We start from the raw sequence: 25357 nt of genomic DNA, 5'->3' as shown, positions 1-25357 counted from the left end.
ATACTTGGAAGAACGCTGCATGAGGAGATAAGCCTTTGTTGAAGGAAATGAAGCATGTGATTTTCTTTAATTATTACTACATGTGAATCCTCTGATCAGGCTGGATGATTCTGTAAATATTGATGAGGCAGTGACGGATACTTCTACCAACTATCTTCTGTGTATCTACGAAGAAAAGGAAAACATTAAAGACAAAAAGAAGGGGAACATTTCTTTTGGCATCGTGGTAAGTCCTTTGAAGGTCAGGAGTGAGTGATGGGTGTTTGTGGTTCCTCTGGAGAGTTGTCGTGAGTGGTACATGATGGGGATTTGGAAGTTCTCTCAGGGACTTTACTAGGAAAACCTTTCCCTCACAACAGTTACGGTTTTCTTTTCTGGTTGCTTGGCACTCTGTGCTGGCGAATGCTCCAGATTCTTTCAGACTATAATGGGCATGCAGGTGGACAGAGACCTGACAGCACAATGGCTAGCAGAGGGATGTCCTCTTTGGTGTGTGATCTAACAGGAGTGATTTGAGCGCTGTCCTAATTAGATTCTGAGGGAGGGAGAGTTAAGGGGGATGATTAAGTGGCCAGTTCGAGACAGCTATAGAAGTGGTAATTTTGCCTTCTGCACACTCATGAACAAATTTATCCACTTACAGGTCTAAGACTGTGCCCCTCAGAAGTATTAGACTCCTTATAACCATTCTGTGCCTTTTCAACATCTACAGTCAGTGACCAGCATTAACAAACATTCCTAAAGCCTCACTGTCTTCAGTGTACCTTTTCATACATTATTCAAGCCGCATAACTGTGCTAACCTGACATTTGCTTAGCCAGTAAGCCCTTCTCTCAGGGAGTTGGCAAGGCTTTGGGGGAGGGGGGGGCTCACATGAATGTTTCCCACGAGAAGCACTTTTTCTCTCATCATAGACAGTTGGCCCCATTACAAACAGTAAGGTTATTTGCTCATCCTCTTTAGCATATGCACTGTGCTGTTTTATATTTACCTGGAGCTCAGACTGAAGAGCAGAGTTGGTACCACACGAGAGCACACAGGTCCTACTCTAGCATCTAGCAACAGCGTCCTGCCACTGCCAAGGCTCACTGTAGTGGTGGAGCAGGGATAAGAACACGTGGAACAGTGGTCATTGACCCTAAGTGGTTCTGGCTTCCATCATTGAGGTCAACAGTCCTGACTCATGGCGTCCTGAGCTCTAGGCCAAGGCGTCCCGTGCCACTTGAGCTCTGGAATCTTCCAGATTTGCACAAGGCCACTAGAAGTGTGCTCCAGCTCCTCAGTTAGTGTGGCTGAAGGAGATCATTTCTCCTTACCCTCAGCACTGGTCTCCCTGGGCGTTTCTCCCTCTGCAAGGAGCACCTCTTATTTCCCAGTCACTCCCTGAGAGTCTCCTGGGTGCTGGTAGAGGACCTCGCTGTTGAGAACCAGGCGAGTGTGCCTTGCACCTTCATTTCGGGCCATTGTTTGGACTGGGTTTCGTATGTCACTCATCTCTTGGAGTGATAACGGTGCAGATGTCACCATCAGACTAGTTCTTTGATTAAAGCGACAGAGAATTTGGCTGCCTGTTAACTGCCATCTGAATATCTGTGAGCAGCTTATATAAATATGCTTGATTTGTGGGTTGGGACATCAACTTATGTAGGTAACCTGGTAGCCCATGCCATAGCTGTGCCCGCTGCAGGATTTCTCTGGGCTCGAATTGGACATTCCGTGGTTACAAATGAAGGATTTAAAGAAATTATAAAATACTCAAATGGAAAAAGTGAGTAGGAATTTACCTGAGCAGTGAGTGTGAGACAGTCACTCAGGTCAGTAGCCAGTACTCTCCAGAACCCTCAAGCTCCCCAGGTCCCTCCCTTCTACGGTCACTGTAATCCAGGTTTTGGGTGGATAATATCCTTTTCTTTTCTGGTTTGACCACCTCCAACTTTATGTACAAAGGAAGCATACTATAAAAATGTCTTGAATCTTTTGTTTTCTGTTTTGTATACAAACTAAAAAGGCACAACATGGTGTGTGTGTGTGGCAGGAGTGGGGTACACGTGCACCATGGCCATGCTTGCAGAGATTAGGGGACACTGAGAATCAGCTCTTTCTACCCTGCGAGGATGACACGGCTGCCCAGGCTTGGCGTGCTGCTGGCCTGAATGTGACATCTGTTGACATGCTTTAGATCTTTGGTTTCTTTCCAGTCTTAGAACTCACATGTACTCATTCCTCTGTTGCTGGTCACATGAGGGTCTTGGTGGTTTTACCTATGTAAAGGATACTTCTGTAGGCACTCTTTGCATTTCTTGTATATATACCCAAGCTCTTGTGAGTGTATACCCGGGAGAAACTGTGATGTAAACACTGTGGCACTTTCTGCTTTCCTAGATGATGCCTGGCTCTTGTCGACTGACTGCATTAGCAATATAAAGGCTTGTGACACTTCCGGCTTTTCCTTAGGTCAAGCTGTCCCTACCTATTTGTCTCTGAGGTGTCAGTAGTAGAGTGCAGCCTGGGAAATGGACGCAGCTCCAGCCTTTTATTGCTCTGAGACCTTGGTTAAGTAACTTCACTGCTCTCCCCTCTTCCACACCTTGGCCCCTTTCAGGTTTTCTTCCTGTTCACACTGGGGTGACCGGTGATGGTTTTCAGTTGTCTTGGCTGTTTTACTGGAGACTAGGTGGGTTCCACTCATTGTGTTGTGCTTGGTTTCTGCTGCACGAGAACGAGGCTGTGCTGCCTGTAAGTGATCAGGTGCGGTCACTGGCACTGTCCTCATAACTTGCTCTCTGTGCAGGGCGGGGCTGTCGAGCCTTCACACAGTGGATGCCTGACTTAGTCCCCGCAGCAACCTCTTGAGAGAAGTTGATAATGTGTTTCCATACGTAGGAGAGGAAGCTGATGCTTGGCGGCTTGTTAGAGCACTCTGTCACGTACACCAGGTCCCACCCTGTACCCAGTGTGTCTCATGAAACTCCCACTTAAGCCTATTGCATTGTTTGTTTATTTGTTTATTTACGTGTATACATGGCAAATGTGGAGGTCAGAGGACTACGTTCAGAGTAGGTTCTCTCCTACCATGTGAATCCCATGGAGAAACACAGGTCCTCAGGCTCAGTAGCAAGACCTTTTTACCCGTCCCGTCCTCTCCCCAGCCCTCGGCCCCTTTTGATGCCTGTGACTCTAACTTACATGAGAGTCTTACAGTGCAGAGGGACTTTCCCTTTGGAAGCTGAGCACCTCTTTGGAGCAGGTCAATAAGTAGAACGGCGCCGGCGACGTGTCCTGTGCTGTCACACTTGCCATTGCTTCCAGGGAGTGCAGCCTGCGACGGGCGAGGTCGTGTTCGACTGCTTCCAGGACTCGGCTTCCAGACTGGAGCTGGAGACTCGAACAGCAAGCCTGCAGCCCGTGGAGCTGCTGCTCCCCTCACAGCTGTCCGAGCCAACGGAGATGCTCATCCGTAGAGCCACCGCTGTCAGGTGAGGAATGAAGCCACTCTCACACTCGAGTGACGTCCCAAGCCAGTACTTGTTCTTATAGAAATTACTTATGGTAATCGTATCCTAACAATGGAGGGTCCCCCCACCCCTCCAAGTCAGGGTTTCTCTGTGTAGCCCCTGCTGTCCTGGAACTTGCTTTGTAGACCTGGCTGGACTTGAACTCACAGAGATTCATCTGCTTTTGCCTCCCAAGAGCTGGAATTAAAGGTGAGCACCACTACCCTGGCTTCAATAATAGAGTTTTTAAAAGGAAAAAAAAAAATTGGGGCTGGGGATTTAGCTCAGTGGTAGAGCGCTTACCTAGGAAGCGCAAGGCCCTGGGTTCGGTCCCCAGCTCCGAAAAAAGAACCAAAAAAAAAAAAAAAATTACATAGGACTTTAGATAACAGCCATTTTAAAGGGCTTTATCATATTATATGATATATAATTATAATATTTGAAGATTTGTGTATATATTCTACAGGTAATTAAGAATTTATTTCTATAAATGCTTATATAATTTGTGTGCTGAATGTTTCTCTTCTGTGGAGCCAAGGAGTTTTATTTACTTGGCCCTAAATCGCAATACTCATTTTGAAGCAAGTAGAGGAGAAGATGGGTGTGAGACTATAACATGCCTTGCTGAACTCTCAAGGCATGCCATGTTAACATGTGAACTCTCAAGGCATGCCATGTTGACACTACAGCAGGTGCGTCTCTGTAAGAGTGGCCGGAAGGGCAGGGAGCATGGGCTAGGCCCAAGGGTCGAGAGCCATCTGCATGAAGGAAGGGCTGACGGGCCACTGATTAAACCAAACTGATTTAAAGAGAGGCCTTGCTTTCACAGTCTGTTTTTCCGATGACAGTACCAATATGTGTTTACTTAGAAGGTTTAAGAGTTATAAAAAGAAAGATAAAATAAATCCAGTTCCACAAATACAGAAGTAACTGCACTTCGGTGTTTTATTTCTTTATATGTGTTACTTTTTAATTTATAAACTTATGTTCATGTAGCAAACATAGCGTTGTACCTGTATTTAGCTTAAAAGTCCCCTATTTTCTCGTGGGAAATTTCAGACAAATGAGAGGAGACTGAGGGAATAGTGTAGTGTGACACCACCCGTCCACCAGCCAGTGCTTACTACGTGCCCCAGCCTGGAACTAGGCTCATGCAGCCACAGCCTTCTCTCTGGGACGCTTATTTTGAAGCAAATCTCAGGGACTACCATTTGCCTGCCAATATTTGAGTAGCGCTTCACAAACACGCTGCGTCTGACATTTGTTGTCTGAGTGGACTGCGATGCAGCTGCTGCTCCTTGTGATTACCCTGTTTTTGCTCAGACGGTGGGGTAGCATCTTCAGAAACGTTTGTGTGCGCTCTTAAGTCTTCCCACTTGACTTCCAGGCAACAGGGTAACATTATATTACATTTTCAGGTAAGAAAGTTTTATTGTGACTTTGGTGGTGTCTATGGTCAATGCTGACACATAATTTCTTATCTCAGACCTAGAGTCCCTCTGTATCCCTGTCTTTTTCTGCACCAAACAGGAAGGTAAAAGCTCTAGTTTTTGTCAGGTACTGGTGGGCATTTTATTAATAATGAAGACATTATATATTAGTACTATGTGAGAAAATGCAAAAACTGCCTGGAATTATAGAAGATTTCTAATGTAGTAGTTTTAAAAACAGTTTTTAAAAAATTTAGCTTTTTATTCCTAACTTTAACCACAAGAGGTCTCCAAAGGATTTTACATTTTATGACTTAAGTTTTTTTGTTTTTAAGAATATGAAATTCTTCCCATTTATTTCTCAAGCTAGATGTATTTATTTTGTACTGTGTATCACTTTGAGATTTAAAACAACCATTAGGCAAAGATGATAGTCAGCTGAATTAAGCACCCGTGAATAGTGACCGACTGTTCTCTCAGGTGTCTGTCTTTGTACAGAAGGTGTTTGTCAGATGGGATCAGGCATCCTATTCTGTTATCCTGTTGTTGTCAAATGTATACAGAGAAACAAATAGCAGTTTTGAGATTGCTTTAGTTTGGAGAGTTTTATGTTTACAGAATATAGATTATAGTAAAGAAAAGCTATGGAAGTTGTACCTTAATTTAATAATGATAGTTACTAATATTATTTACTAGCTTTCACATTGAGTCTTGAGGCAAGCATGGCGACTGTCACGGGCGCTGCTCACATCTGAGTTCACAGAGATGGGGGTATCCCAGGCACAGCCACGGCAGGCTGTGAAGGAGGACGACTCTGATTGGATGGAGGGAAGAGCATAGTGTGTAAAATGAAATGATTCAGAGTCAGGCACATGGCGAGAGACTCTCAGGATCAGAGGAAATGTTCTTCCTGGAAATTGAGGAAAAATCCCAGGCTTTAACTAAGAAATGCAGGGAAGGAGGATAAATTCATGGGGCAGTCAGTGAGGTTTCTGGCCATAGTAGAGAAGAAGGGAGGAGTTTACTGCCAGGAGAGACTCTTGAATTTTTAAGCGAAGAAGAAGAATGATTTACATGGGGAGAATGCATAGAGTAGAGAGGCTGGGAAAGTCAGTAGTTGAAAGTAGGAGGAAGAAGCAGCAGAAAGAGAAGGTTTAAAGTCAGGTAAGACCAGGACAAGGAGGAGGAGGAAGGCTGTGGTCTTGTGAGTGTGAGTAGGGATGGGCTGTGGTCATGTGAGTGTGAGTAGCGATGGGCTATGGTCATGTGAGTGTGAGTACAGAAGGGCTGTGGTCATGTGAGTGTGAGTACAGAAGGGCTGTGGTCATGTGAGTGTGAGTAGGAGGTGGTCTGTGGTCATGTGAGTGTGAGTAGGGATGGGCTATGGTCATGTGAGTGTGAGTAGGGATGGGTTGTGGTCATCTGAGTGTGAGTAGGAGGTGGTCTGTGGTCATGTAAGTGTGAGTAGGGATGGGCTGTGGTCATGTGAGTGTGAGTAGGAGGTGGTCTGTGGTCATGTGAGTGTGAGTAGGGATGGTCTGTAGTCATGTGAGTGTGAGTAGGAGGTGGTCTGTGGTCATGTGAGTGTGAGTAGGAGGTGGTCTGTGGTCATGTGAGTGTGAGTAGGAGGTGGTCTGTGGTCATGTGAGTGTGAGTAGGGATGGGCTGTAGTCATGTGAGTGTGAGTAGGAGGTGGTCTGTGGTCTTCTGAGTGTGAGTAGGAGGTGGTCTGTGGTCATGTGAGTGTGAGTAGGAGGTGGTCTGTGGTCATGTGAGTGTGAGTAGGGATGGGCTGTAGTCATGTGAGTGTGAGTAGGGATGGGTTGTGGTCATCTGAGTGAGTAGGAGGTGGTCTGTGGTCTTCTGAGTGTGAGTAGGAGGTGGTCTGTGGTCATGTGAGTGTGAGCAGGGGTGGGTTGTGGTCATCTGCTGTGTGTGATACACTGAATAGCAGGGTTCAGTTGTTACAGTATTGATGGAAACCGTGTGACATTTGGGAAGATGCCTGGGTTAAGAAGTAGCCCCACTACTTGATATGACTAACTGAGGGTTGTGGAAAAATGCCTTCTGCCCAGTGACTTAGTCTGACCCTTCAAATAACTGCTTGAATATTTCCTTACTATTTCATGTTGCAAAGTTAAAGAAAATGTTGAAGTCCAGTGTTGTTAGACAGATCTACTACTACTACTACTAGTACTAGTACTACTGCTACTACTACTACTGCTGCTGCTGCTGCTGCTGCTTTTTCCTTAATAGCTTCTCTCACCTCCTTCTGTGAATACCAGATTGAGAACCAGGGCAAAATCAAGAGGGAGGCCGCAGTTGTCCACACATGCCTTCTTCATGATCCATATTATCCAAAGCAAAACTAGGTTCCTTTTGGTTCAGCATTGCTGTGTTTTATTATGAAGAATGGGTTCTGTTTATTTTGTGGGTATAAGTGTTTTGCCTGCATACATGTCTGACCCCCACCTGCATGTCTGGTACCAATGGCAGCCAAAGGTGTAGGATTCTGAGAACCTGGAGTTAGGGATGGTCTTGAGCCATCGTGTGAGCGCAGGAAACAGAATCTATGTCCTCAAGAGCACAAGTGCTCTTACCCAGTGAGCCAACCCCGGCACCTTGTACATCTTCTTGAGAATTTGATCCATGAGCACTGTGGTTATGACATGCTGCTGTTGTAATTCTCTCAACTCCTCTGCTGCCCGGGTCCTGTCTTGTTCACTCTGTTACTGTTGTTCCACTAGACTCCGATAGCAGCGGTTTTAACTGGTGTTTCTGTCGGTCCTGTGTGTTGTCTCCAGCTCACGGTAGTTCCCTCGCTCTTCTTCAAGCAGCCGATCACCGAGTTTTCTAGTTTTGAGTATTGATATGTCACTTCTGAATTTTTTTGTTTAGTTTCTTGTTATATCTTTAACTGCTGTACAGAAATTTTTCTCCTTGTCTGTTTTCTTATCGTTTTATTTGTTTCAAGCCTATGTATAATTACTGGTAAAACATTGATAATTAATTTTGTGTATGAGTGTGTTATATGGGCAGACACGTGAGGGTCAGAAGACAACTATGATGTACATTTAGGGGATTTGAACTCAGGTCATCAGGCTTGGCAGCAGGTGACTTTGCCTGCTGACCTGTCTTGTTGGCTCTTAAAGCCTTAAAACCATATATATATAGTACACTGTGATTACAGTCGCTTCTGTTGCTCTCTCTCCCACTCATACCCCTGCTGACGCCTCTTCCCTTCCAACCAGGCCTTCTACTCAGAATGTCTATTTTATGTTCTATGTCCGGTGTCCATAGCCACCTCTATGGTGAGTCCATGGTACAGCCTTGGCTGTCAAAGATGCCGACATTGCCACCGTCCTGCTGTTGGTCTATTGATTGTTTTTAATTGGAGTCGAGATCCTCCAGTTTCTTGGTGTGACAGTGAGTTTTGGAGGTAACGTGTGCTTTTCCCTACTGTGATGTGAGAATCCGGGCCTTATTTACACTGTCTTAGCAGTTTTCAGATTTAGCAGGTGGGCCATGCTGCATCTTTACTGCCCGGCGGAGATACATCCAGATGTTCCCTCCGCAACCTCTGGTGGTGCTATCAGTTCCAGACGACAGGAGTGCAGTCTCCGTGTCATTCAGTAGGAGGGACCTCGCCCCACAGTGACAGTGACGTGCAGGCTGCACCTGTGCCCCATTGCACCATGGGGCCTGAGGACATAGTTAGTGCTCAGGATGGCCAGCTCAGTTTCTTACCCTCCTCAGACCACCCCAGCAGGATGAGACCGGAGCCCACCTGCCTAAGTCCTCCCTGGGTGGGTGAAGGTTGGAGCATCGCTTTCCTGTAGCCCCTGGCTAGAATGCAGTTTTTATTGTCTGAACTGTTGACCTTCTGAAATGTTGGCCTCCCTAGCTCTAAAGCTGGTTGTGTGTGGTGAAGAGGAAAAGGAGGAGCTCAGCCCTGTGTCTGTTCAACGCGAGTGCCCTGGCTGGTCTGTTTTCTGCCCGCTTCGTCTCACTCGTGACATTTGGGGAGTTGGGACTTGTCAGGAGGAAAGAGGAACACATTCCCATTCCTTCCCATGCGGAAGCCCTCTGGCCAAGACTGTAGTGATCGCTCTGTGTCACCTTGTTTCCTGAGAGCTGTTTTAATGTAATTAAATCATTAGTGCATTGATTGTATCTCGGAGACTTACTACAGTGAAGTTGACTTTTGTAGATGTGTGAATCTCATTAAAAGTTGCAAATTAAAACTGTAAAATAGTCTGTAGAACACGATCAGTGGGGCCCATCCCGGCCTCATTCTCTGTGACCTCACAGCAGGGGTCTTACAAAAGGCAGTGGCGAGTTTTGCTAGCCCTCCTTCACAGTGACCGTTAGGCGATGAGACCCTGTCACTTGCACACCTTGTTCTTTTTGTCATTGCACAAAACTGAGTGTCAGTTAAAGTGTTAGAAGGCACCTTAGTAGCAACTGGCCCCAGAGCCCAGGAAGGGGGTTTGTCATGCAGAGTCTCAGGCACAGGAAGGTGCGGACTGAGGTACCGGCACCCCAGCCCCAGTGACAGCCAGCAAGCCGCACGGCCTGCTTACCTGAGAGGATTTTAAGAGACTCACCTTTTTTTTTTTTTTAACTTCCATAGTTAAATATTTACTAAATGCATATTTAAAACATCTAATTAGGGAGCCGAACCTGTAATTTCATAAATTTTTATGGTGTAGAAAGCGTCTTAAGTTGGTTTTGAGTTGATTTAGCAAGAGTGAGCAAGGCGCAGTGACTCACGGGCAGAGAGGGCGACTGCAGTGGAGGTCTGAGCACTTAGGGACAGTGCCCCACTCACCCGCACCGCCTCAGATGCTCAGCATGAATTAAACACTCTATACATTGGATCATTATTTAAATGCTAAAACAAAGATAAGCAGAGTTAAACGGACTCTAAGTGATGAGCCTGAGGCCCACAGGGCCCCTTCAGCTCTCCAAGGTGGGCCATCCTCCATGCTTTATGACTGGCTTGCACTTCCTATTCGGGGATTTTATTCTACCATCTAGGTAGTTTTATTAATTTAGGTGTCTACAGTAAACTTTAATGAAACATCTTTTCTTACGTGTTAGAAAAGGCTAGATATGTTCTTCCAGTAGATCCTCAACTCGTTCACTCATCCTCTGAGCTGCACGTTATTAAATGCTTTCCACTTTCATCATTAAAAATAGCCACTGGGCATCTGCCACATACCAGGTTTGTACTCAGGTGGTAAAGGTACAAAACAGGGTAAGAATCTTATCTTGCAGCTTCCAGAGAGGATTTAGTCATAGGCAAAGCAGCGATGGGGTTGCTGGCTGTGGGTCCCCTGCTCCTGGGCTGATGGGCGGTGTATGTGTCAGTCCAGCACTTGTGAGGGAACTGAGGCAGGGGTTCTCTGCCTGCATTAAATAACAAACAGCCTCAAGAACTGTCACGTCTAGCCTGGAAACCTGAAGGAGTCGGTAATGATGTCGCAGAAGAGAGAGCTGGGAAGACGGAGGGCTCTTTGTGTGTTTGTTTGCTTTTGGTGTGTTCTGAATGAGTGTTGAAGGCTGAAGCAGGAGAGAGCTGTGGCTTCGAACGGAAAGGTGTCACAGTGAAAAAGAAGGGTGGGGAAAGAGTGACCAGAACGCAGTCACAGCAGGGTTGGGTGGAAGTGGGTTTAGTGCAAAAGGTAGATGAGGTGGCTGGTGACAGGGCAATTTCAGACTGATCGCTCTTTTGGTTCCTTCCTTCTCTCTCACTGACACTGGTGTTGAAGATGGAGAAACAAACTCTAAGTCAAGGGAAGTGGTTGTCCCTGGTAACTGGAGGAACAGGAAGCAGAAGTTCTAGGAACTGAGAAGGGAAGGTTATGATTGGCTCCTGCTGTAATTGTGACCTAGGGAACTGACACGCAGGAAATGTGTGTTGTTTGAAGCCGTGATAATTTACTATAGCAAAGGCAGAAAGTGGTAAACTCTCAGAAATATGAGGTGACCGGCATGAGCTGTTTCAGGCCACTCCGTAGGTCAGTCACACAGCAGTGGCCTAGGCGATGATGATGCAAACTCTATCTTAGTGTCAGTCCTGGCTGTAAAGAACTTGTAAATTGGTGACCACTTACGGCAGTTAACTCAGACCGTGTTGTCTCTCTCGGGAACCCCGTTTCTTTTGCCCTGTTTTTATACTGTTGAAACAGGGGTAAGTTTCTTGCACCTACAAAATGTTAGTGTCAGGACTAGGGCTTCAGCTCCATGGTAGGGAGTGTGCCTAGGAAGCTTAGTGCAAGCAGAAGTTCTGGCTGACGTGTTGAACACGTGTGGGAAGACCTTGGTAGAGCAACTGCCACTTGAGCAGTTTCTAGTCGCAGTAAGGGTACCACTTATGTATGAATTATTGTATAGGTGCCCATGCTTTATAGTCTATTATATAACTCTTAGCTCTAGTACCAAACTTACTAAGTTGAGTGAGACAGGAGACTGCCCACCATGCAGAGTGAAAGCCTGTTTCTGCTGCACGGTGGGAACAGCCTGGTCCGCAGCTTGTTGCCCTGCCTCCCTTGCACTCACTTGTTGTCACAGAGGGACACGTAGCTTAGACTCCTCATTTTCTGGGGCTTCAGTAGGTTCATTCCACAGGCCTACATACACAGAAAGATGTGCTTCTGAGAGAAGTTTCCCTCTACTTGTCCCGTTTCCTTCCATGGTATCTTTCCCTCTGTACCCACAGTGCAGAGACTTCCTTCAGGGACATGTATTTTACTCACTGCTGCCTTATCCTGGATAGTAAAAGAGCACTGGCATCAAAGTCCCTCTGTGTCACAGTCTACACACACAGACATTCTGATTAATTTAGAAATGTACAGTTCCAGACACGTCCTGGCTGCATGTAGAAAGTAATGTCGAGTCAGCTGTCACTGCTCTCCACAGAGTCCTCCAGGGCTGTCATGATGCCAGGTGTTTATGGGTGTCTTCTTTCTAACTTAATGTCTAACCTTCTAACTAAAATGCCCCTATTCAGTGCAGCTTAGGCTGCTGGTGCTTTACGGCTGCATCCTTGTCTTCAAGAATTCTCCTGTGGAATAGTGTAACTGCATGATTTTTGTGCATTTGTTCTGAGAGACTCTAGGTTACCAACTTGGGGAAGAGGTAAGTGGGCCTGGAGAGAGAGCTCACCATTTAAGAGCATGTACTGCTCTTGCAGAGAACAGCTCCTAGCACCTGTGTTGGGTGGATTATAACCACCCATAACTGCAGCTCTAGAGGATCCCATGCCTTTTGGTCTCTGTGGGTTCTTGTACATATGTGAGCATACTACTGCCCATAAATATACATGAGCATAATTTTAAAAAAATGAATATTTTTAAAAATGTGGTAACCAGAATGAGGCAGTGTGATTTTTTTTTCTAGTGAGATTTATAATTTTAGGTATTTCAAATTCTAATTTGGTTCAGTGTTTCTACATATTTCTTTAGATGTTTCTTACATGTGTGTCTGTTGTAAAATTACAGTAAAATGCTGTCTTTTATCCCTCACTAGATCTGGCACCGTAGTGCCCCAAGATATCTGGTAGACATCTTCATCTCAGTCAGCAAAGCCTCTCACCGGCTCTGCTCCATCCCATATCACACTGCCGATGGCCTCTCTCTGAGCCTGGCTGCAATCTTTCTACCCATCCAGTTCCCAAGGCAGGCTGCCACCTTGCCAGAAACACACATCTCAACTCCATGCCGGCTTAGTATCTCCGGCCACCCCATACTCTCTTAAACTTAAATCACTGCATGAAAGAACACACAACACAATCAATAACCTCTGATCCAATCGATAAGATACAATTGCCCACACTAACATCCGAAGCCCTGTACACATCCATCCCTTAAGAACATCCATAACAATGTGCAGAGAGGAATCTTAGCATCTGCCTCCATGCTCTCTCCGTGACTTCTCCACCCTGCTTCTGTCCCCTCCTTTCTTTAAAACTTTTCTCCCGCTCATCCTTCCTTCTCGTCCAATGACAGGTCTCCTTCTATCTTGTATGTGCTTACACCTTCATGATGACATCATCCTACATGTGTCTATTTGTGTGTTTCTGTCTGTCCATCTGTTTGTCTGTGTGCATGCAAATACATGTGGGTGCTTATAGAGGCTAGAAGAGGGTTTCGGATGCCTTAGAACTGGAGTTCTGGTAATTGCGAACTACCCAGTGTAGGTGTTGGTCTTCTGCAAAAGCAGCAAGTGCTCTTAGCTGCTGAGTCAGTCATGTGTCCAGCTCCCAACTCAATGCTTTAAAATAATACTTGATGTAAAAAGAGTAAAATGGTCCATTTGAGTTTGATTTGTAGGCCCATTGCTTTCATAAATTACCATACACCTGAGGTCAGGCATGCTTTCCCCAGTCTGATTCTTTTTCCTAAACCCTGAGATCTATACACCAACCAAGATGAAATCTAGTCATGCTACTACATACCTGAAGGACAGCACATCCAGGATTTTGAGTATAGAGTGGCAGCATTTCGCCTGTGCCTTTTCAGACCTTGGTCTTCTCACTTATTAGCTGTGATTTTCATTTTTCTGTAGCTCAATCCTTATTCAAAAACCAAGTAGACAGTTTGGTTCTGCATTATCCATTATTTCATATTTCATTTACGCAGTGAGCATAAATGCGTGATGCTTCTATGGGCTTAGGACAGTGCCTGGGACACACCCCAGGCTCTTTTATGGTTTTAGCATTCCAGTGCTATTTAGAGGTCGCACTGCACACCATTCCACTGTTCTCCGGATGCTGTCCTGTAAATGCCGTGAGGTTCTAAGCATGGCCATCCTTTGGAGCACATATTAGCTAGTAAAAGATGCTGTCTCTGAGGTTTTGCTCTGTGGTGCAGGTACTTTATGGGAGCTTGCTAGAGTTGATATAATTCTAGTAATTTGTATCAAGTTGCTGCAACATTAGCTTAAGTCAGCTATGGTAGGTAGGATCATTGGCACTCTAGAAACTGGCAGATACCATTTGATTCCTCTTGGAGGCTTCCTTGGTATGGTAGTGATTTGTAAGCTCATGCCTGAGGAGAGGTTGATCCTTTTAGTGGAACTGTAGCAGCTGGCAAGCCTAGCATTGTTTCACACAGCTGTAGGCTGTGAGTCCCAGTCAGGGTGGCAGCAGTCTTTTGAGGCCAGGAAAAAAGGGAGGGCGGGTCTCTGCTGTCTCCTTAGCTGTAGGCAGTCTAGTCTTCTGTGCCTCCTCATACGGCCGTCCTCTGTGCTTGTGTTGTATAGGTGTTTCTTGTGTTGTTTATGCTGGAGGACGGCCTACTCTAATGATCCCACTGTAACATACGTGCCTGTGTAGCCTCTATCTCAGTATGCTAGGCTGGGAGGTGCAGGATTTCCACTTGTAAATGGGTTAGCCTGTAACCCATGAATGCATGTCTATAATGCATTGTTAATTGTTCTGTGAATTCCAGATTACTTATTAATTTTTTTTCTGAGGTTGCTCTTGGGATAATATCAGAATTAGGTTTTCTGGAGAAAAACATTAGTTTAGTTGAGGATTTTAGGCCCCTTGAAAAATCAGCCTCTGGACCTGAGACATATAAGCCGAGTGAAATGGCCAGGTATTTTTTGCTGAGAAAATGCTTTTAATGCATGGAAGATGTTTTTGAGGTGATTTTCCAGCTATCTGAGATTATTTCATTCTTGTGTTTCTTCATAGTTATGTAAAATGGAGTTTTTTTTTTCTTTATGGAAAAAAACCTTTTCTTGTCAAAGGCTAGCAAAATAGCATGCATGGCTTTGTGGTTTGAGAAAAACTGACATATTTTAGATCTCAGGGAGAAAAGGTTTTTTATTTGTAAATTTTTTAATGTACTATTTTAATGTGCTATGTCTATATATTTGTATCAGTTATGGTTGGCATTTAAAATATTTCAGATTGTGTAGCTATGGAATGTACTTTAAAAATATATATTTGTCATAATTTATATAATATAGTTTTAACATATATATTTATTAAATATAATTTATATAATACATATATAGTTTTTGAGACAGGGTCTTTAACAACTCTGGCCCTGGCTGTTTTGGAACTGTCTCTGTAGACCAGACTGGACTCAGACGCACCTGCCTCTGCCTCCAGACTTCTGGGATTAAAGGCGTAGCCACCGTGGCCAGCTTAGAACTGCGTCCTGAAGTTCGGTATTTTTGTTTCAGAGGGAAAGCTGTGCATTTTGCTGGATAGATGCTGGAATCAGAGTCTTACTCAGAAGGCTTTGGGGTTTGCGTTTGCATGGGTATCTAGTCATGTTAGTTTTAGACTTTAAAAAGCCTTTAGCTTTAAATTATATATGGCGGTTTCAGGAGTTTTATTTGTAATCAGCCTTAATCAGATGTGATTTACATGTAATAAGCTTTGTACATTTTAAGTTTGTTTCAATACAGCCAGTGTAAACATGCTGCAGCGGTCATCCCAGGTAAGCTCCACGCTTCTCCTCAGACATCCCCCTGCCTCTTTCTCGTTACTTTCTCTCCACCTCCAGTTTCACGCCAGCATGGTGATCGCTGTAGTTAGAGGGAAGGTCAGGCTGTTTAGGGTCCACACACCTGGAATCACTACAGCATGGACTCTTCCGTGTCTACTCCCTTACCTTTGCACAAAGAAACATGTCGTCGTCGTCGTTGGATGTATGGGAAGTTTGTTCTCTTTAATTGCTGTGTAGTTTTATGTTAGATGAATATATAAGGTTTGTTGGTCATTCACTTGCTCAATCCTTGGGTCATTTCCAGCTTGTGGCTATTTTTAGTAAAGCTGTTAGGAACACTCCTCTGTGTTCTACCTTCTCACAGACACACTTGTTTTAGATAGACCTAGGAGTGGAATTGCTAGGTTAGGTTTGTAAACATGTGTATCCAACTGTGTGGGAAACAATGAAAATGTTCTTCATAGTAATTCCACATTTGCTTCTGGGCTGCAGTGTGTGAGCGCTGCGGCTTCTCTGCTGCAGTGTGTGAGCGCTGTGGCTTGTCCTTCTCATCTATTGCCCTAGTACGTCTTTTTACTTTGAGCCACTGTAATGAGCAAATTGCGATTTCACATTTGGGTTTTAATTTGCTTCTCTATGAGTAGAGCTGTTTCATGTATTTATTGGGTGTTCATCCATGTGTCTTTTCTGTCCATTTTAACTCCTGGATTGCTTGTGTTGTTGGGTAGGAATTTTTCTAGGTAAAATTTTTACCCCACGTCTGCATACATATGCATTCTACCTCTCTCCCTGTCCTCCCTCCCCCTCTCGCTCTGTGATACTTTCTCTAAGCTTTTGGTTTACCTTTTAATTTTCTCACGAACACAGAAGAACAAAAGATTTGAACATCAAACCTATAGTTTCCTCTTTAGTGACAAGTGTCTTCTGTATCTTGAGTTCTGCCTATCCCAGAAGCATGAAGACTTTTATATTTTCTCCTTGTGAGGTTTATATAGTTTAAGCTTACAGTTTTAGGTCTACGAGGCATTTTGATTGTGATGGTCTGAGCCGGGAATAGAGTTAATGTTTCTCCTTAGTTTGTCAGCTGTTTCTATGCTGTATGTAGAGAAGATGGTTCGCACACATTCAGTCACAGGTGCCAAGGTTTTATTTTGAATTTGACTTTGAAAAAGGAGCTAGGACTTTACATTCCCATAGTTATTGTAGATTTTGACGTTTTATTATATCTGTTAAAAGGATTTTAGAGGTATTTTTTGTTTCATATTAAAAAAATAAATAAATGGGAAGGTAAGAACTCCCAAACCTCATGATGCCAACTTCTCCCTCATATGTTCTACTGGGGATGAATATAAAATAGATGTTGTGTGTGCCTGTGTGTGTGTATGTGTGTATAGGTGAACTTTGGAACACTGGGAACGCACAGATAGGATATAACAGGTACAATCTTAAGTGATCAGATTTAGAATGTAATGACCTTTATTCCTCTGACTTAGGTTTGACTATTACTTTGGTATAGGTGTGGTTTTCCGTACCTTTGGTTTTCTCCTATTAGAATACTGCTATGTAAAAAGCCTTGAGTTACTCCTTTTGCTTCTACTTAGGAGATGAAGTGCTCTGTGCCTGTCAGAGAGAATCCCTGGAAGGAAGCTGTGTCGGCAGAGAGTGGCTGACTATGGCATCCCTTCTCTTGGGCTAGCATTAGCCCCTGAAGAGCCCCTTAGCTCACATCCCTTAGCACCGGCATTATGTCACTAACAGATAGTTAACTTAGCAGACTGCCAACCCAAAAGCCAAGGGTGTTATCAGACAACAGATAAGCCTACAGATAAGTTTCTCCATCTTGTGGTTACCGCCTCTCTGATGGATTTTAGACCGGCTCTGATTTATGACTTTCTTTGTTCTTTAAACCATAAAATGCCGTACAGGAACATGAAATTTACAGTGACCTAAATCTAAATATCTGGGCCATTGTCCCTCAGATATAGATATTTTCTTACAGGGCTTCATAGGAAAACCACGAGGAGACATCTGTCTCTTCCTTTCACTTCCCTTCTGGACTTTAAAAGAAGTAATTGTCTTACACAGTACTCATGGTTCAGGTTGATTCTGTCTGCTGATGTGGATAAATCGGCTCATCGGTTCATAAAGTGTGGTATAGGAAGTGTGGCCTTGTTGGAGGAGTGTCGATAGAGGATCGGCTTTGAGGGCGTCTATGCTCAGGCTACCCAGTGTGGCAGTCTCCTGCTTCCTGCCATCAAGATGTAGAACTGAGGTCCTTCTCCAGGACCATGTCCACCGACATGTCACCGTGCTTCCTGCCATGATGATAATGGACAGAACCTCTGAACCTGTAAGCCAGCCCCAGTTAAATGTTTGCCTTTATAAGAGTTGCCAACATTATGGTGTTTCTTTACGGCAGTAAAACCCTAACTAAGGAATACTTCTTGAAATTTATTTTCCTCAGACTACACATCACCGTTTGTGTTTCTTCATTTGGCAGTAGAGTTTCTGGCAGAAAGCATGAGCGCTTAAAACAAAGCTTTGCTCTTTCAAATCACCGCCCCAACACCCAACAGAGGGGGTGGTCACCCTAGCATGTGGTTCTGGGAACACCAAACAAGAGCAGGCACATCTTGGCACATGGTAAACTGGGGAGAGGGGAGTGTGTGTGTGTGTGTGTGTGTGTGTGTGTGTGTGAGAGAGAGAGAGAGAGAGAGAGACAGAGAGAGAGAGACAGAGAGAGAGAGACAGAGAGAGAGACAGAGAGACAGAGAGACAGAGAGAGACAGAGAGAGAGAGACAGAGAGAGAGAGAGAGACAGAGAGACAGAGAGACAGAGAGACAGAGAGAGACAGAGAGAGACAGAGAGAGAGAGAGACAGAGAGACAGAGAGACAGAGAGAGACAGAGAGAGAGAGAGAGGTGCATATACAAGGATAGTTAAGAGCCCGAGGACATGAAGGACTGGAAGATTAAGAAAGGATGGAAGTTTTGAATTTTCCTCTTAGAGACGTCTTTCAACATAGAAAAAGAGTTGAAGGCCACCTCGGAAGGTGGGCATGGGTGGCTTCTAAGTGTTCTCTGCTTTCTCCTGGTCTTCCAGGTTTGAACAGTCTGATCCACTTGGTGTCTCTGGCCTTCCCGTGGCCTCACCTTTGGTTTGTGAGAACATGTTAGAAGTCATTTTAGCACTAGAAGTCACTTTAGCAGTGTAAGAAGGTTTTATTTCATGTGTGTGGGTGTTTGCTTATATGTTTATGTGTGTTCTATGTGCATGCTTGATGCTAGTGGAGGCCAGAAGAGGGTCTTGGGTCCCCTGGAACTAGAGTTACAAATGTTGTGAGCCACCATGTGTGTGCTAGGAACCACACCCAGTTCCCCTGTAAGAGCAGCCAAAACTCTGAACTGTTGAGCCAGGTCTCCAGCCCCTGGAAAGTTTTCGATGGAACTTTCCTTTAAAGGTCACAGAGTGAACATTCTAAGCACTCTGAGAGAACAGAGAAAACCAAAAGCCAGGAGAAGCTAAGCTCTCCAGCACAGGCGTCTGGCTGTGTAAAAGTGCTCCTTTGAGTTTCCCAGCTCCAGGCATGCTGGCTTTAGTACTTTCTGGGCCTTAGACCTCTGACTTGTGTGACTGGTGGGCTTCAACAATGGGGAGATCTATCTGCTGTTTTGTCTTTAGACCCCTTATTCCCGGCCCTAGTATGTTCCTAAGTCTTGATTCTCTGTGCTAACTTGGCTGAGTGGGGTCCTTTCTTTAACTACTTAGTGGGGTCATGAAGGCCCCAGGTCTCTGAAACACAATGTTGCTTTTCTCCAGTGTTGCTTTTTTCCGGAGCTGGCTCTATGGCTGAGTTTCAGATCAGGCCTTCCTCAGTGTGGCTCACTCTGGCAGTGTAGGTCTTCTAGCTTGACCTGTGTGACTGTCTGCTGTGTCTCAGTCCTAGGACAAGTCTCATTCAGTTGTGTGGCCCCTCCCTGTACTTCCCATACAGCCTCCTACCCTAAATGCCTCCCCCAGGGGCTGGGCTTCCCTTCTCTCTGCACAGCCTGATCCCTGTTACTCAGCAGTTTTGGCTACACAGGTCTCTTGGTCAGCATCTCCCCTGCTCTCCCTTCCACTCTCATGGTCCAGTTTAGTCTTCAGCCATGTTTAGACTGAACTCTGCCTGCTTTCCCCCTTACATCTCCAGTAAAACTCTTTTCTGTACTAAGAAGTAGTCAGATTCCCCTCCTGTTATTTCGTTGCCCACCCCCTTCTCTGCCCAGCAGAAGGTTCCAGTTTCTGTTTGACAAGCTACATTTTCTAACAGGTTGTTGACGAAAGCCTCAGTTGAAGATGAGTTCTTGGCTCTTGTAGAAGAAACTTGAAGAGGGGCTGCAGCCTGGCCAAGCACTGCTTCCCTTAGGGATGCTTCTCTTTGTCTTTTGTGCTCCTCCTCTTCATGGGCAGCAAGGTGCCAGGATGCTGCACCCTCTGCAGATCCCAAGCTCCAGTCCAGAAGAGTGGGAAACTCTTTGCATAAACTGAGGGCAGGACCACTCCAACATATGGTTGACAGGAAAGGTTTTGTGCAGCATCTGGAAGAGTTCAGAGTGGAGAGACAAAATAGTAAACTGAACATGGCAGCAGCAGGCTGGACAGAAGGCCAAGTGAGTGCTGGTGGAGGAGACCAAGGGAGAAGAACTAGAGGGCCAAAAGAGAGGGTGTAGGTGGCAGAGAGATATGGGGGATATAGGGAATGAGGAGCTAGTGAAGGGAAGTTCAGGAGCTGGAAAAGTTTAGGGTAGGGGGCAGGGCTAGAGCTGAGGAGAGCCACAGGTAGTTGTGGTGCTTTGGAAGCCTGGGGGCCAGCGTAAGCAGTGGGATGCTAATAGACACCAGAGATAGCCATTGAGTTTCCTTTGAGCTTGACAGAGGTCACACTAAATTCTGCAGTTTTCTTCCAGTCCCCCCAACCCTCTCTTCCTGCCCTTCTCTAAGACCTGAGCACCCCTCAGTCTGAGGTCTTCTGCCTTCTCTTTCCCTTGGTCACCAGTTTTATTTTTCTGTTTTGTAGGTTTCATATTCCTGTAGTTGCTTTTATGAAGTTACTGTTTTATTAGTGCCTTTGTTCTGACTTCTGCTTTCTGGACAATAAAATATCACCCTGTGCTTTCTTTTTATTTGCATTTATCGAGTAAGGCTCACTTAGACAACTGGGTCCTTCATCGCTTTGGTTTTTTAATCTTTTGAATTCTTTTTCTTAACTTTTTAATTAATGAGCTTTTTCTTACCCAGAAAACAAGTTTCACCGTGGTGATATATGTAATCACACTTGCTCCTGTTCACTCCACCCCATTATCCTCCCCTTCTCCCTTCCCTCTCCCTCCCTCTCCCTCCCCCACCTTTTTCCTCCTTCCCGACTTAGTATCTTTGAGTCTTTTTCTCCTTTGTAATTCACATGTAGAGTTTAACTTTATTTTAATAGGTAAGGTTATTTCATTAATTCTGCTATGTCCGATTTGATGTTAATTTGTTATATTTTGTCACAATTTTTCTATTGCTTTGTAACTTTTAAAGTATTTCTATGTTGTTTCCTTTGCTATTTTTGTAGCTTTTAACCCCTTAATAGTCTTACTCTAATGGTTGTTGGGATGACAGCTTCACACAGAACCCGTAGTCCTCTAGGAAAGAGATTGGATTCCTTGTTGTGAGGAATGAGGCCGTGGGTGGATTTCATGCTTGCTCTAATGTAGATGTCTTACAGCCGTGCTGCATTGTCTGTCTTTAAAAGTCTAGTCTACTCCATGAGGGGGAACTGGCTACACAGTTTTGAAGCTTGGAAACCTAGTGTTATTGTTACAAATAAGTTTTTCAGTGTGCACTGTGAACTTGACATGGGTCTTTTTGGCCATAAGAAGCATTGATTTCTAAAGGCAGCAAAGACTATGACTTTGGCAAGCTCTCTCACCCCCTCCACCACTGAAGGTCTGTTATTTGATACCAGAGTCACTAACTTTACGTCTATGCTCCCATTAAGAAATGTCTGAAGTTGTCTAGTTTGAGTGTGGGCTCTATACTTGGGAGTTCTACTACTATTTCATCTTTAAAATTTGACAGTTCTTATGTAAAAAGAGAGACATGTTACATGTTAAAAGGGTTGGTAAGTTAGAAGTTTAGTTTTAGAACCCATGCCATAGTGGATCTGGTGACTGGGCCATCTTGTCATCAAGCACAGAGGGAGTCTTCATCCTCCAACTCAGGAGAGACTGCTGCCCCTGTCCAGCCTCCTCTTCTGTCTGAGGCCTGGACACTGATGGCTTCTGTAAAGTGCGGTAAAGGGAATGTGGCCTGCGATTGTTTAGACCCATGTCTAATTTGTTTTTGGCATACAGTGTTTGCTTCATGCGTCTCATGCAGCAGCTGTAGAATAGTTTGCCACACAATGCAGCTGTTAGGAAAAGAGATCTTCTCCCATAGGACTCCAATCATGTGATGGCTACATCATCAGTCTGTGGTTCCTGTGTGACTTGACCAAGACGCCTATTAAATTGAACATTTCAGAATGTTCTCAGGCATTTTCAGAAAACTGACAGAAGTACCATGTGATCCAGCTGTACCCTCCTGGGCCTGTGCTCAAAGGAGCTTAAGTTCTACAACCTTCCCAAACAGTGCTACCAGTTTGGGATCACATGTGTAAAAACAGGGCCCTTGGGGTAAGAACATTTGGTGCTCTGGTCAAGGAACCAGTTTTGGTTCCCAGCACCACAAGCAGCTGTACAATCCTCTGTAAATGCTAGTTCCTCCATGAGCACTGTGTGTGTGTGTGTGTGTCTGTGTGTGTGTCTGTGTGTGTGTCTGTGTGTGTGTGTGTGTACACGCGTGCGTGTTCTTGTGCAGGTAAAACACCCATACATAAAATAAAACAAAAGTACTCTGAGGCTGTGGGAACATTTCCCATTCAGACTGTGGCCTGTTCTAATCCCCCTCCACTTTTCTCCTGAGTCTGCTTTAGCATATTTTGGCTATGAAACCTGTATGTGCGTGTGCCACAGTCCAATTTCCAAAACAGGATGGATACAGACTAGTTTGAGGGAATGAGGATTGACTCCTATGAGTGACAGTTTATCATCATCATGTTACATGAGAAAAAAAGAGGAAATTTTATTAAAATCAAATCTGATAGGTTTCTGCCACGGCGTTGCCCCTGTAGGCAAGAGTTTCTGCCTGTCTGAGAGAAAGTGGCTTGGACTGAATCACACCGGAAGAGTCTGGGAAGATACGGAAGTGAGCCTTTGTAAAGAGCTAGTTTGAGAACAGGAGGTTTGCAGGGGGATATTTCATACACATATGGCCAGATGATGGGCTGAACATTCTTCCTGCTTCAGGAGAGTCTCGAGGATAACCGACAAGTCCATTTTTATCAAATTTAAGGGGTTTCTAATTCCTTATCAGCGTATCAAACACAACCCTAATTAGAGCAGTGATTAGTAACCAGCTGCCCCCGCTTCACTCCCAGTACTTGTCTGAACTCTGAGCTCAGGGAGATCATTCCCTGCTTCTCCAGTTGACCAGAGGGGTCACGACCCACTCAAGTTGAGAACCACTGGTCTACAGGAAGAGACTCTAAATAAAGGCCCGAGTGTTAGGCTGTTATGCTCTCCAATGGCATAAGATGGAGGAAACTCCTTCCTCAGACTCCTACATTTATTCTCTCAAAACTCAGGCTGCTTGATCTTACAATGGGGATGATGCTGGCAGCCTGGGGAGATGTGGTTCCCGTCATTTGTGCACTTATCCAGCAGTAAGGCAGTGTTGTGTCCCTTGTCAGTATCAGGCACTCTTCTAGGCAGTTAGGACAGCAATATTAGACAAAGTCCCTGTCCTCATGGGGGTCTGTCGAGGAATGCCATCTTACTCTGAGGACCTGAAACAGAGTGTCCCAGGGAGTGCTGCCAGAGTTCAGGTAGAGGGACAGTTGGTGCAGAGCCAGCATTGGATCAGACCTGACCCGTGGTGTTTTAGGAGGAAGAATGAAGTTACACAAGGGATGGACAGATCTTGTAGAAAGTGTTCTTAGGGGCTGGAACCAACCCAGCTCTTAGAGGCAGGGCTCACAACCAAAGCAGACCAAGAGTTCTTAGGGCTGCAAGATTGCTCAGCGGATAAAGGTGCTTGCTGCCACGCCTGATGACCTGAGTTCAATCCCAGGAACCCACATGGTGGGAGGAGAGAGCTCATTTCTGTAAGCTGTCCTCTGACCTCCACACATGTGCCATGGCATGTGGTCACACACACATATGCTCAAAGTGAATAAGTACATTTAAAAAGCATTTGAAAACATTTTTACTACTAGTTTCCTACTTAGCCCTCTTTAAATAAGTGCTATGGGGGCAGGGGGTCTCATGTGTCCTTTAGAGAATTTTCATGTGCTACATGGACATGCTGTACTACTGTCCCTTCTCGTGAGGGCTGAGGACCCCCTCCTCCCCCCCAAGAAGTCAGCAGGAAAGTTCAGCCTCTCAGGCTTAGTGTGGTATTAGCAGTGAGGAGCAGGCTTCAGGTGCCACCCAGCAGGGACCTGTAGATGCTTGCTGAGTTCACTTACTTATTTACTTTTTATCAATAAAACTTTACTCATTGTGCTGGGGGGCCCATGTGTACTGTGGCATGAATGCTCCATGTATGGAGGTCAGAGGACAGGGTATGGGAGTCCGTGCTCTCCTTCCAGCATGTGAGTCCTGGGGATGGAGTCCGGGTTTTCAAGTTTGGTGGCAAGAACCTCTATCTGCTGAGTCATGGCCTTGTTTATTTTACGTATTATTTATTTATACAGGGGATTAAACCCAAGGCTTGGACAAACTATCCAATGACTGCATTCCCAAATTTCTGATGTATTGTTTTTATTTATTTGTTTATTTATTTTTGGTTTTTGATACAGAGTTATGTATTGCAGGCTGGTCTTGAACTCACATTTGTGGCCCAGATTAGCTTTAGACTCACACCGTCCTCTGCCTCTGTCTTCTGAGTCCTAAAATGATGGTTACCCACCACCGTGCCTGGCTTGTCGGAGCGCTTTTAAATGCCTTGTTTCACTGTTCGTTATAAGCCAGAAGAGCAGTTGACACACTGACTGTCTCAAAGCATCATTCCAGATCATTCTGATTAATTAAAAGGCTAATTGTTTGTCTTTATCCCATACTTACTTGAGCCATCCCCATATGTATTTTCCATTTTGAATTCCTCAGTGAGTTTTTAGTTAGGGCGGTTTTTCTGTATGCTCCATTTCTGATTTAAAGGTTATTGGTTTAACAGGAGCAAGGTTTAAGCAGCCTCCTTGTTTGAGGAAGTGCTGTAATGGAGGCTGCTCTGGATCACCTTTTCATACAAGGGGTGACACCTCTTCCCTTTTCTTTTGGAGATTCGTTTTTAGTTGAAGTCTATCAGACAGACAGAGATGTGCACAGCCTCTAAGTGCACAGTATAAGGGACTTCCCCAAAGCCAGCATGCCTCTATAAACAGCACCCAGACTGAGAAATGGACCATGACAGATCACTGGGCACCTCCTTTATGACTCCTGTCTGTCACCACCCTTCTTAAAAATATTCTGCACATAAATTAGTTTATTATGTTTTTGTTTCTTTAAATGGAATTGTATGATGAACATACTGTCTTCTGGGTGATAACTCTACCGGGTGCTGTTGGACACATCATAAATCATGCATTCACTCACCTGAGCTGTTCTGTATGCATTTTTATTCTGGTGATTTTATGGAAGACTTCCTTTCTTCAGCTTGGATACTCGACCTTACTAAAGGATTATTTCCATGAGACAAATTCTTCCTATTAGTGTGGTCTGGCTGATTAGCACTTGGCTTTATGGTACATATTTCTTGTGTCCCAAATTCTGTGTCTATCTTGATACATAATTATATTCCTGTTTATTTCTGTGGATGCTATCCTAATTTTCATTCATATTTT

At 44.7% G+C, this 25357-nt stretch overlaps 1 protein-coding gene across 10 annotated transcripts in view; it reads left to right on the top strand.

Moving 5' to 3' along the window:
• Msh3 (mutS homolog 3) overlaps positions 1 to 25357 on the top strand; it is a 141295-nt gene that overhangs the window by 12864 nt on the left and 103074 nt on the right. For 7 of the 10 annotated variants that reach the window (XR_015667100.1, XR_015667099.1, XR_015667104.1 and 4 more), the window contains 2 exon segments: positions 81 to 226; positions 3310 to 3476. Coding sequence is in view for 5 of the 10 variants with exons in the window: in XM_087629906.1 (XP_087486032.1) it covers positions 81 to 226; positions 3310 to 3476 (313 nt within the window). In the remaining 5 variants the exon portion in view is untranslated. 10 annotated transcript variants of the gene reach the window in all.

The sequence above is a fragment of the Rattus norvegicus genome, chromosome 2 (genome assembly GCF_021556685.1).
Source record: "Rattus norvegicus strain SHRSP/BbbUtx chromosome 2, alternate assembly SHRSP_T2T, whole genome shotgun sequence".
Taxonomy (NCBI): Eukaryota; Metazoa; Chordata; class Mammalia; order Rodentia; family Muridae; genus Rattus; species Rattus norvegicus.
This window is presented reverse-complemented; position numbering and strand designations above follow the sequence as displayed.